Raw genomic sequence first — 13,722 nt, 5'->3', positions numbered from 1 at the left:
TACTTTTTGAATGTAACTTTAAAAAAATAAATGAAGACCAAAAAAAAAAAAAAAGAATGACTTTCAGACTTTAACATCTAATGAAGAATGCCCTGCAGGTTTACTGAACTGTAGAGAAACCGTGAGTCCTGTTACCCAACCAATTTCTCCTTATGATAATGAAAATGTTTATCCCTTATCTGTCCATTTGTGTATTGGAAGGAGATAAATTTTTTTGTAAGTTTCGGAGGTCTATAGCAGATGGGACTTTTCCCCAAGACAAACTGTATTTCTTTAAACTAATTGCAATGTGATTCTCTACTTAGCATTGCTACTGATTTTAACTTTTTTTAGAATATTATAATGTCTTTTTGGAATTCAGAGGGTGGAGTATAGCAGTTTGATATGGTTCATGAGTTCCAAAAAGAAATATTGGATTATGTTTGTAAACTGGTCTGTACCTGGTTGTGATTAAACTATGATTAGGGCTTTGATTGGGTCATGTTAGTAGGGTGTTGAGTCCCTGCTCCTTGGTGGGTGGGAACTCACAGATAAAAGACATGGCAAAGGACAAAGTTGGAGTTTTTGATGCAGGAGCTTTGAGCTGAAGCCCTAGGAAGTAAGCCACAGAGAAGCTTGGTTGCAAGGAAAGAGAAAAGGCCCTGGGAAGAGAAACAAGCCATTTGCCTGACAGTCTACAGCTGCCCTTGTGGAGATAACAGGAGCTAAGCCTGGAGAGAAGCAAGCCCCAGAAAGAGAGGAACCCAGGAAGCCTGAACCCTGGCAGATGTAGGCAGCCATCTTTCCCCTACTCATGGCAATAGACTGTGTGGTGAGGGACGTAACTTATGCTTTATGACATGGTAACTGTAAGCTTCTACCCCAAATAAATATCCTTTGTAAAAGCCAAAAAAACAAAAACAATAAAATAAAGATACTTGTGATTGTATTTTGAACCTACGTAGATAAACCAGTACAATCTTCCTACCTCAAGATCTTTAACTTAATCGCAGCTGCAAAGTCTTTATCATATAAGATTTGAAAGACTTTAATTAACATTCCTTTTGTAGCAACAAACAAACAAAACAAAAAATGCTTGTAAAATCCTAAATCTTTGTTTTAATTCCAAATACATCTTGGTTTCCTGGTGACTGACCAAAGGCAAATTCATTATTAATGATACCTCCTACATGGTGGCCTATATATTATTTATTTATTATCAGCATGCAGGAAAATAGTCATTATACAGGACAGTCTGCTTAATAGAAGCACATCCGTAGACAAGCTGTCTGTGTTAATACGGCACTTTCAAAGCAATGATAAAGAACAAATGACAATTGATATCAATTCTCTGCTTTCAGGTGCCAACGAGAAGAGATTCATATTGCAAGATCTGTGCATAAATATCCAGAGAGTTTTTATCAATCTGGTTCAGAATTATCTTTTCCCCCAATAAAGAAAAACTTCAACTAAACAGAATGCTCTGAGAGGAGGGCAGTCTGACCAATTGAATACTGGTAACTGGTAATTCCTTGAAAAGTTATTTTACTTCAGTCTTTACTGAGAATTCTCACATTTCACTGTTTTACAAAGTAGAGGAGAGATTTGTCATTAATGGCTGGCCAAAGTCTTGGGTACACTCTATATGGAAGATCTTTATATTGTGTTAGAATACACATGTATGTGCATCTGCACATGCATACACTCACACACACACTCACACAAGTATACATTTCCCCATTCTCATTTGCTGTGAGGGTGCAGACATTGACTGAGGTCAGATGCCCGTATGCAAGCCTCAGATTTGGAAGGGGAACATAAAAGAACAGGTAGGACTCAGGACATCCTTTTTGCTACTGCAAGAGCTAGGCTTGGGCAGCAGTAGAATTGTTCTGTTTGGGCTGCAGAAGCTCACATATCAGACCTGTTCAGGACCTGGTTCTGAATGAGGTTTCTGGATGGTCAGCTTAGATAAATCTATTCCTCCACCTCTCCTAAAGATTCTTGAACTTTCTAATATCCCTTATACATTTCTTCTTGCTTAAATTGGCTGTGGTCCACTAACAAAGACCTGGACCAGTACAGGGAACATGAAACCTGTCTCTGATGACCTCAGACTAAATTTGTTTGAGTTATCATTCTAAGTATGAATTTTCATGTAGAAATTAAATAAATGAATATTCATTGAATAATTACCATGTACTAGCCCTATGCTAACTACTTTACATGCATTATCTCATTTAATCCTCAAAACAAATGACTAAATAATGACTATTATTGTCACTGTACTAAATGAGGAAACTGAGACTTTGACTATTTAGGTGACTAGCCCATAGCCATACATCGATCATATGGTAAAGCCAGGACTTGAACCCTTGCAGGTTGGCTCCAGAGCCACCCCTCTTAAGCACCATGGCATACCACACTGCAGGAAGGAGAGAAGGCTCTGTAGCACCAAGATTGACCAATTCATAAAACCAGATGTACTCCTGACAACAGCTTACTTCTTTGTGATTTATCTGCTTCTCTTAAAGCACAACAAAATTTAACTTATAAAAATACATATACGTTGTTGGATTCTGAGTAACTGAATTTTTTATTATAGTGCAACATCCTAACTACTATTTTCATGAGCATTGTAAAAGCCCAAACCAAGTAAGTTAGCAAAGAAATACACACACACATACACACACATACACAAAACAGCTTTTTGACAGTAACCAAAGGAAAAAATAATACTCACATATTCGGCAAATGCATGACTAACTCCATGGCTGTGTGACCTTAAATATGTCACTTATGCTGAATGAATCTCAGTTCTTTGTAAAACGGAATTCTCATCTATCTCACCTACTTAATAGGTGAAAGGAATAGTACATGTATCAGTGCCTTATAAAAATGTATACAAGTAACAGGTTGTATTAATTTATTATCAATTGTATTGTAACGAAGTGTTTTGTAATTTTCTCTCCATTTAAACCCCGTAAAACCCTGAGATAGGTAAGAGATACTATCTTTCTTTTACATATGAGGAAACAGAAGTTTGAAGATTTATGATTTATCCAAGGTCCCACAACCCATAAACACTGGAAAGAAGCTAGACTTCTGATTCCCAACTTTACCACAATATTTCACTTAATCCTTTTCACGAAGGGAAAAAAACCAACTATTCTTATTATTTAAAAAAAAAAGACTTCTTTCTGGGATTATGGCATAGTTGATATTTTGCATGTTTATTCCAATATGGTGCTGGATGAAAATGGAACCATTTACCTTTTTGACTTCATACTTAATGGCAAGTTTGACACGGCTTAAAGAAGCCTTATGCCTGTGCATCTCCAGAGGCTCTGCTGATTCCAGATCTCCATTCAGAATGGCTTCAACCTCTTCAGAATCTCGGCAAAGATCCAGCACACCCACTACAAAGTCTTTGCATTGCATGGAGAGCTTCCGATAGTCATTCTAAGAATAAGATATTTACAGTTTAATATAAAGAATGTGCTTTAATTCAGTCGAAAGTGTTTGGGGTTTGTGTGAATTTGAAAAATGTGTCCCTTCCTCTGGCAGGGGGAGGAGAAGCACAGCTCCTTTCTGGATGCTAGGTTCAGCAAATTAGATACTTGTTGGATTTGCCCCTATTTGTCTCCTTGGCCAGATACCCATCTACAACCTGTCCAACCAGAGGAGACAGCTCTGAAAATGGTATGCACTTAAGCTAAATGCTAAGGGTGAAAGACCAAAGAATCAGAAAGAGCTTTATTTCTTCTGTATAGACCCAAAAAAAGCTGTTTTAAAGCCAGTTGTTCATAGAAAACTGACTATATGTGAAAATAACTTGCCATTTTACTACTTCTGCCACACTGGAGACATTGCTTCTCAAAGTATGGTCCCAGACCAACAACACCTATACCATCTGGGTATATGTTAGAAATTCAAATTCTTGGACCCCACCTGACCTCCTGATTTAGAAACTCTGAGCTAGGTCCCAGCAATCTGCTTTAACAAACCTCCCAGTGTTTCTGATACGTGCTATTATTTGAGATTGTTTGTTTACAGTGAATGTAAAGGATATAAATGGACAGGCACCAGCATAGAGAGGATTAATTTTTCTTGTTTGAAGGGCATATTATCATGTCCTGCAGAACTGGGAGGAGAGAAGTGTCAGATTACATGTAACTGAATTCTCAAGAGTTGCAGAATATCAATACCTGAGAGAAAAATTTCCAGGCCACTGGAACTAACACCTTGCTAAAAATAACCTGTGAATCTTTAATTTCATGTGCATATTTATATAGTACCCTGGACTGGTATAAAGAAGTCAATTGGCAGCATTCTCTATTACCTTCAGAGCGGCGCTCTATTTCTAGCCTATTGGTTCCAGTCAAGGTGTCAGTGGCCATCTCCTGGGAAAGTATTTAACTTTCGGAAACCCAGTTCCACTTGTACGACTTTCACTAAAATTCTAGCCCATTAAGAAAGTTAAGCAGATGATAATCCAATTTGTCCACTTGAGGAAAAGTAAAATTATTCATTTCAACATGTCCTGAGACACTATATGTGTCTAAGTAAATAGTAGCTAGCACAGCATTTTCCTGACTTCCAAAAATCAAAAATTGAAAAAAGACATGGAGAATTTCACATAATTTTATTTGATGGGCAAAATACATCACCAGTTAAAACAGGCAAGGAAGACTGTTTAAAGGTTATACAGATAGAATAGTTTCCATTTCAGAAATCAGAAATTCAGATAAGGAACATTTTTCCCTCATGAGGGAAGAGATAAAAATGAGTAAGAACTTCAAACTTTGGTTTCCACTAAGGTTGGTACCATGAAACTGATAAAATTAATAAAATGTTCAGTCTCTGGTTTCTATGCAGTGTCAAGTGACTATCCATCTACCTCCCATTCCTGAACCACTAATGAAATATTTTATTACAGCATCCAAAAGAAGTCTTAAATCCATGTCTGTTTCCAAATAAGGCTTCACACACCCCCTTTTAAGCGTTTTATTTTGAAATACTTTCAAATTTACAGAAGAGTTACAAAAATAATACAAACCCCCTAAAGAGTTACAAAAATAACAAAAACTTCAGCATATCTGTACCCCCTTACCAAAATCCATCAATTATAATATTTTGTCACATTAGCCATGCCATCCTCTCTCTCTCTCTTTATATATATATCCATCTATCCATCTATGAAAGCTCCCCTTTTAATACAAATATTTGAGATGAGATTTCCTCATGTTATCCTCAGTTCAGACTATTTAGAAGATTTGGTTTAACACAGAACGGTCAATTCTCCATTATCCTGAAACGAAAGAGGCTACCATCCATGCTTTGCGGAAAAACCAAAACACTTAATAACTGATTCGGCAGTATCACCCAGGCTACGGGACTCAAAATTTAACTGTTTTTTTTAGGAAGTATGGGAGATTAAACCCAGGACCACATACATGGGAAGCAGGTGCTCAGCCAAGAAGCCATACTCACTCCCCTCATTATTTTTAAAATTATAATCTGTAAATTGTCTAGTCTTGAAGAAAGTTGTATTGTTGCTTTTTTCACAGCCACTAAAAGATCAGGCAAGCAACAAGGAATTGATAATCATACAAATAGCAAGGGCAACACTTTTTATTCATAACAATTTAAACACTTTCTGCCAAAAGAATTGTGTTGCCCAAGTGCAGAAAATAATAACAGTTGGAGATGATGGTGATTTCTTTTATCGTAGTCCTGGAACACCATTTTTTAAAAAAATATCATTTTTTAAACATATGCAGAGAAAGATGGAGCACTCCAGTCAGAGGCTTGTAGGCAAGAGCAACCATCTGAAGTCTGCTTTGCGCCACAAGGTGACTCTGTTTGCTCCATTGAGTTCCCATCTCAACTTATTTCATAGTTCAGACCATTTTTCTGGTCTACATGTTCTAATAATTTTCCATTAATTTAGTTTTGCTTGATGGCCTATGCTGTACCACTCATCCATCGGCATGGCCTCCCACAAAGTTAGCGGGTGGAACTGCTGCCCACTTCGCAGAGCAGGCACTCGAAACCCCGAGGACCTCACTACATCAGAGCAAGAACAAAGACGCTCATATGGTCCACAAGCTTCAGCCCACGTATTTTGAAATGCATTGCTTAATCATTATTCTGATCCCTTTTTATCCTTAGGAGGAAAATTGAAATTCAACTCTAAGCATGTTTGATTCTGTTCAGATACTTTCTCTAATAACAAAAGAGGCAGTAGAATGTAATGGCTAAAAGCGTGAAGCCAGGCTGCTTGGGCTCAAATGCTGCTTCTACCACCTACTAGCTGTGTGATCTTCCGAATTTAACCTCCTCTTACTTAATAATGTTATTGTGAAGGTTAAATGAGTTAATATATGCAAAGTGCTTAGAGTGTTCTTGGCACAAACTAAGTACTATATAATCACTTCAATATTATGAATTACAGCATGTTAGATAGAACACCCAGGACTGGAACCCACAACACCCGAATCTACGTTGAGCAGATGGGACCTTGTTTCCTCATTGGTAAAATGAGTAGTCTATACTACCAGATGATTCTTTTAATACCCTTCCAATATAAAATGCTATATTTGCTTTTGGATTATATTCCTTTCCACTTCCTTTCTTTACATCTCAATTGTAATATATGTTGGGATTTTTATTCTACTTTAAAGACAGAAAAACAGAGAGGTAAGGCAAATGACTTACTCAAAGATGGACAGTGCATCATTGGCTTAGTCAAAAATAGGAATTCAATCTTCATTCTCACAGAATAATAAATGACTGGCTTCTTTGCCACTGACGTTAGTAGGATTAGACCCAGAGTCCATCCTGTCCAAAAATCAGTTTCCCAGAATAGCTTCAAGTCAGCATTTGCACATCCAAAGTATTTCTTTAATAACCTGTCACCAAGCTGTCCTCCATTAATTCATCTAAATCTATAACCTAAAATGTTCAACCTCTTGGTGTAAAGACGTGCATATGTTTTTAGCCTCAAGCCTACTGTGTTCTTCAAGGATCTTTCAAAACTACGAGTAGCTGAGAACTTTCCCTGAAGCACCTGATTGATGGCAATTTGAGGGGCAAGATAGCAGATATTACAAGCCATTGATAAGAAAAAATGGGCCTAGGTGTCTGAAAAGGGAAAAAAAAAACACCATTTTTCACTAGGGAATACCTATCTATTTTTTCTTTTTTTTTCCATTTCAAGGCTAGTACGTTGAGTTCAAAGTCCCTGTGGGAAGAATATAGCAAACGGGACAAATTAGGTCAGTTGCTTGCCTCAGAAATAAGCTTCACATCCACTGCCCTTTCAGATCTAGGAGTCCCTGGGTCAGTGCTGTGAAAGCGCTATATTCTCTGTTTGTCTAAAGTCCTGACAGATTATGACATGAACGTGGGTTAAGAGGGCAAAGAAGTGAAAGGGAAGGCAGATAAGAAAGGAATAACAAGGACATCTAGTTAGAGGAGAGAGAATAGCAGTCCTTAGAGAGTATAACTTCTAAAGAACTGTCCTCATTTTGGTACAGAGAATGTTACACTCTACAAATGTGTTCCATATAATCCAGAAAAAGGAACCGTGAGATTCAGATGATTTTTTAATATCCTTAGATATCTGAACCGCCTTGGATATTTCCTTGAACCCAGTTGTTTTATATTCTCTTTTTGCCTTTTGTGATGCTTTCCTACTTTTTCCCGAGGTTATTAGAGGTGACTCTGTGAGTCTTTGAATCTTTGAAGGAGATTATCAATAAATATTTGTCAATAAGGATTTAGTCATCTTCAGGGGAAAACTATGAATAACAACAAATTCCTCTACTATTGCCCCACTGAGATGGGTGAAATTGCAAACAACATCATCTTTAGGAAATGACTGAAACATAATCTTGGAAAATATTCCCTTTTGTAGAACCTCTTTTGCAGACTTTCAACACATACTAAACAAAAGTATTTTTAAAAGATTGGGGTGATATCTGAATATTTGACATAGAGCAAATAAATACATTAAGAATTTTGTTCTTTGGGAGTCAGTGTGGCTCAGTGGTTGAGCAATGGCTTCCCACATATAAGGTCCCAGGTTCAGTCTCCAGCCCCAGTTCCTCAAAGAAAAAAAAAAAAAAAAAAAAAGAATCTTGTTTATTACTACTGTCTCAAATGATATTTAGAACTATTTTACCTGAATGTTTTTCTACCATCTCTAAGCAGAATTTATAAATTTTCTATTAGGTCTACCAGAGAGTTGTCCCTAACCCCCACCCCCTCCAAATAATTCATTTTGGATCCAAGGAAACAAATATTTCCAAATGCCACGTAATGAGACTTTTCAAAGGGAGTAGACATAAGGTGATTTTTTTTCTTTCTTGGTATTTTTACACATTTTTCCAAAATTTCCACAATAAATATGTTTTGGTTTTGTACCAGAAAAAATATTGAATGGAATAACAAAATTATGCTAAGACCTGGTCACTAGGACAAGATGAGGGACATCCAGAGAATCTGGTGTGTATAGAAGGGGAAAAAATACCACTTTCCCACCATTTCTGGCAACCCTGGGTAAAGTAGATTTTTCTTATTCTAAATTATATTGCTAGTTACATTGTGTAAATTTAGGAAGAAACATATTAAAATGTGAAAGACAGAATAATCACCTTTTCTGTGATGTGACACCATAACACTAAACAGAAAAGATTAACTCACCATCCAGATAATAAATGATGTCTTCAATCATCTTCTTAGCTAATCAACCAGAGACAAGAACTCTGCTGAAAACAGTCCCACTGACTAGCAGTTCACCAAAACTACCAAATTCCCTTTTGTCCCAGATTTAATAGATGGAACCATTTGGAATACATAGGAAGATGTAGAAATTGAGTAAAAAAATAAAATGATATATCATTAGTGTATAATTTTATAAAAATAAATAATACTGCTTACTGGAAATGATGTCCAGAAAAAAAGTTTGTTCATAAAAAAAAATGTAAGTACCTTAAAGCAAACCACCTTGCAATTCTTGTATTTCTAAGTTGACTTCTTGACATATATATTTGTGGATTTCAGGGAGGCATTTTTGCTATATTAGGGAAACAACTTTAATAGCATTTTATATTGGTCTTTTGGTCTTTGATTCTAATGGGATATACTGATGCTTGGGTCAATGGACAGTGCCTTCAAAACTAATACTATTTCTGCAGTGGGTGCCATCATACAAATTACTACAAAAAATAGGAGGAAGAATCTGCAAGGGAGGAGGCCACACCAAATTCTCTCATTGAATAAAAGGAGGAGAAGTTTTGTGTTTTAAACCTTTTCTAGAAAACAACGCGGCACAGTAATTATATTACAGTTCTCTGATCCGGAATATGCACCCCAAAGCAGAATTCTCACAGCATCCGGGGTGGGTGTGGGGCAATCATCAGAGCTCTGGACTATGCTCCCAACCCCTTGTGACCTAAAATACACGGAAGAAAACAAGCTCTGGAGCAAACTACCCAAGGGGAGGTCGTGGGGAAGTGAACAAGCGCGCAGGGCAGCCGGGATGGAGCGCAGAACTTACCTTGAATTCCTTCTCGATGTTGGCCAGCTTGGCCAGCTCGTTGCTGAGCTCCAGGGCCGTGAGCACCGGGTCCTCGCTGGACAGGGAAAGGTACGCCGGACTGGCCAGCCCCTTGTAGGCATTGATCCTCGAACGCGAGTGGCTGAAGGAGTCATGCCTCTGCTTCTCAGTGCAGTCCGCGCACTTGCAGAAGTAGTCGTGCGGCCGCTCGATCCTGGCCCCCTTCATCAGCAGCATGTGCACCACTTCGTACTTCTGGCAGTGCGCGGCCAGGATGATGGGGGTGATGTCGGGCGAGAACCGCGTGCCGTCCTCGTCGTAGGCGTAGAAGTCGTCGTCCTGCAGCTCCTGCTCGCAGGGGCTCAGGGTGAGGCGCTTGCTGGCCGCGAAGCCGGGGTGGTTGAGGATGGCCTCCACGATGCGCACGTAGCCCTTGCTGATGGCGAGCAGCAGGGCGTCGCCGATGCGCGCCAGGTTCTCCTTCTTGAGCAGCAGCTCCGTCACCTCCAGGTGCTCGTTGCCCACTGCCAGCTGCAGCGCGTTCTGACCCATGTAGTCCACGCAGTTGACGTTCAGCGTCTTGGACTCCTCCAGCATCTTGCGCACCACGGGGATGTTGCCGTACTCGGCGGCGTCGAGGAAGCGCTCCTCCTCGGCGGTGAGGCTGGTGCCCCGGTCGTTGAACATGAAGGCCGGGCCGCGCACAGCCTGGCGCCGGCCCTTCTCCCTCATCACAGTCATGCGCCTCAAGGTCGGGCTACCCTCCACGGACCTAATCAGCAACGAAAAATCAACTGTAGAACATTAGGGCAAATCACTGCCTTGGCACAGCCCCGCCTACGTGCCACGGTCCTTTCTGCACCGGGCAGCGCCCACCGTGGACCTGCTGAGCCTGCCCGCGGTCAGTCCTGACCTGCTCGCCTGAAATTGACGCCGTACCTAACACGCACTGCTTGAACCTGGACAGGTGCGGGTGGACTTTCAGGACAAGAGACACTATTCTCTAGGAAAGGGCATTCAGAAGTAATAATAAAAGCAATGGCCGCACACCCACGCCTCCCTTGTGACCCTGGTAGAAAAAGAACTCGTACTTTGTGGCAATAATCTTACGGCTGCTCTTAAAAGTCTTGAAGACAGAGGCTGGCAAGAAGTTAGCAAGAAAGTACTAAGATTAAGGACTACTTTTTTTTTTCTTTAAGAATTAAGTCAGAACAGTCCTTTGAAGTCATTGCACGTTTTTAACTTTAAAAATCATTGACAGAAAAGAAAAGAAAAAGCTCAGTATTTAGGTCAAGATTCATCTTGCAGAATTGTAGGTTTATTATCTTTTTCTCTTAAGGATACCCACCACCACCACTAAAAAAAATACAGGATTCATGTTTTCAATGACACTGACCTTTAGGAATTATGAAATTATAGTATCAATCTAGATTTATTTTTGTTAAAATTAACTGTGCCTTGTATGAGCAATTGTTTAACAATATTAGGTAGCTGTCTCTTTGAAAGAAGAGATGACTTGATTTATGGTTGAAAAATCATTACTCTGTGACTAAGGCAACTGGGCAATAATCGTATATCTAGGACAATGGGGACTGAAATCCTAACACCAAACACAGTTAGGTTTAACTCTTATATGACTTTTTGACTCCTGACTGACTACGTGACTTTTATAAAATCAAGTATATGTCATGTCATTAATTGATTTTTGAGGCAATTCAAGTTCACCTCTTAATTTTTGTGATCCTGGGTGAATAATTTCATTTCCCTGTGTTTCCTTACCTGAGGTATAAATTGGAAATACATAAAGTTCTCCAGATTTTTCTCATGAGCTTACGAATAAAATAAAGAGCTTTTTAAAAGAAGTTCTAAGACTCTCAAAAACGATGTTAAATAAATAATCTAATTATAACATTGCGATTATCTGTAATATTTCAATGGCTATTATTTTAAGTACAAATTTGAGTCTTTATCTTTACCCAGTTCTAATATTTTTGCTGATTGAAACTATGAAGATAACGTCCTTTTAAAATTCTGTCAGTTTTTTCTTTTTTGTATGAGTTGTGCCAAAAGGTAAGAAATAAAGCTCTTTTCACATTATTGAACGCAGAAGATTTTCACTGTAGTTATACCTAGGGTTTTGGGAAATGAGCCTGAAGAGCTATAGGGGAAGAGGGGCTGTTACTTTTCACATATATCCTCTTGCATACTTTGACTAGTTCTTAAACATGATGTGGATGTTTTTCCTGGAAATAAAAATTCATGTTTTGAAATTTTATTTTAATCACTTAGTTGACACATTTAAAAAACATAGGTACTTAAGGTAACCATTACATTATAAAATTTCTGAAGCTGTTATTAATAGCTATATACAGTAGAGCATGGATGTGGTGCAGAGTGTGTGTGTGTTGGTATGATGATGATTTTTAGGTGGACAAGAACTGAGAAATAGTATCCACTGAACTGTTTATAAGAGAACTTTGTTTCAAGGTCAAATTCTGTGACAATGATTTTAAACAAATCTTGTTAATATTATTGCAATAAGTGAGTATGTTTTATTACTATTAATAGTATTGAGTTCATTGGGTTATTTTAAGAATTTTCCTACTAAGCTACAAAGCAACCCTCATCTAATGACCAGAATTTGAATGAAAGGTCAATTTTGTGCTTACCATTCATAATATATTACCATAATATGTGACTACAGACTATATCGATAAGATAGAATATATACATAGAATAGATATACAGAGTCTATATTTTCACAGAAATCCAGATGAGTTATCTGATGGAACTCAGATGGGTTATCTTTGGGGAAATAATTTCATTATTAAAGTGTCAAATCTAATGAGAAGCAGTTTTCATGTAATGCTTGCTACCTATAAAGAAAACCACATATTAAAAACTCCATGCTTTCCTTTCAAAGAACTGATTTGAGAATACAAGAAAATTAATGATTCTTTTGTGTGTTTTTCTTTATATTTTTTAGTATTTTTGCATTTTTTCTAAGTATTTTTTCTTTCATTTCTTTTTTTTTCATATTGGATATTTGGGCTGAAATGTGTGATTTTAGTACTACACAACACAAATCACATGTCACTTTGTCTTTAAAAAATTCTAACACTGAGTTAAGTGTGAAGTTAGATTTCTCAATTAGACCAAACTATATTGCTATTTCAAAATAAAAGAGCTGAGAAAATGCTACTTATCTTCATGATGTATACAGAGTAGGAAGTGCTTTTTAAAAAAAATAATTTTCTGAATGGTATTAAGATGAGCTTTGTTAATCTGGATTGATGGAATGGCATAAGCCTCAGTTCAGTTCCTCCACAACACATCATCATGTCCCCAGTCTCAGCTGGTCTTGGCAGAGCATAACTTCTAGTTGGCTTGAGGACTCACGGTGGTGTGATATGTGAGGGAAGAATGAGGGTGAGTGGAAAAGGATGCTTAACTTTAGTGATGCTAACACTGAAATCATTTTGCAAGTTTCCTGCCTTCAGACTATGGGTAAGCACACTCAGCGTGGCAAGGATACATTCTGCGAGGACTTCTTCCTGGTAAGTGCACCAGAGTACCAGTGACATAAAATCAGATACTCTATAGGGACTGTATTTAACCTCCTTCGTGGCTGATGTGGATGGCTGATAATATCTGACAAAATAATCTAAGGCAAAACTAATGTTTTCATGCTTTATGAAACAAAGTGTGCAAATTGTGGGGTCTTAGTTCAAAGTAATTGGATGAAAAGTTCTTTCTGAAAACTATCTGGCATATTCAAAGGCAACCAACCCTCTGCTCCACTCTTTCAGAGGCAAAAACACCCAGTTTTTATAATTTTGACATCAACTCATCTGACCTCGAACACTATTTCTCTTAAGTGTGGCCTGAGGACCACCTGCCTTAGGGTCACCTGCAAAGTCCTTTAAACTGAAGATTTCTGGGCCCCATTCCAGATTAATTACATCAGAATCTGTCAGGAGTGGGGCCCTAGAATTATCTATCTATCTATCTATCTATCTATCTATCTATCTAAATAGAGATTCTAAGCAATTCTTATATCCCTTCCCCAAAAGTTGGAAACCTCCAATATAAAAAAAGGGGAGCTATCCTGGATCAATGACCCAGACTATAAGGCCTCTAAGCACTTGTCACACTGTCCCTGCCAAAAGTCATGTTGA

At 38.2% G+C, this 13,722-nt stretch overlaps 1 protein-coding gene across 7 annotated transcripts in view; it reads right to left on the bottom strand.

The window, feature by feature from the left end:
• Nucleotides 1-13,722, bottom strand: part of TRPC3 (transient receptor potential cation channel subfamily C member 3) — a 72,732-nt gene that overhangs the window by 43,273 nt on the left and 15,737 nt on the right. For all 7 annotated transcript variants that reach the window (XM_058293111.2, XM_058293126.1, XM_058293148.2 and 4 more), the window contains exons 2-3: nt 9,545-10,316; nt 3,253-3,441 (exon numbers count right to left, since the gene is read on the bottom strand). In XM_058293111.2, the coding sequence (XP_058149094.1) occupies nt 3,253-3,441; nt 9,545-10,316 (961 nt within the window). The remainder of the gene's footprint in view (nt 1-3,252; nt 3,442-9,544; nt 10,317-13,722) is intronic.

This window comes from Dasypus novemcinctus, chromosome 1 (assembly GCF_030445035.2).
Source record: "Dasypus novemcinctus isolate mDasNov1 chromosome 1, mDasNov1.1.hap2, whole genome shotgun sequence".
In the NCBI taxonomy this organism is placed as follows: domain Eukaryota; kingdom Metazoa; phylum Chordata; class Mammalia; order Cingulata; family Dasypodidae; genus Dasypus; species Dasypus novemcinctus.
This window is presented reverse-complemented; position numbering and strand designations above follow the sequence as displayed.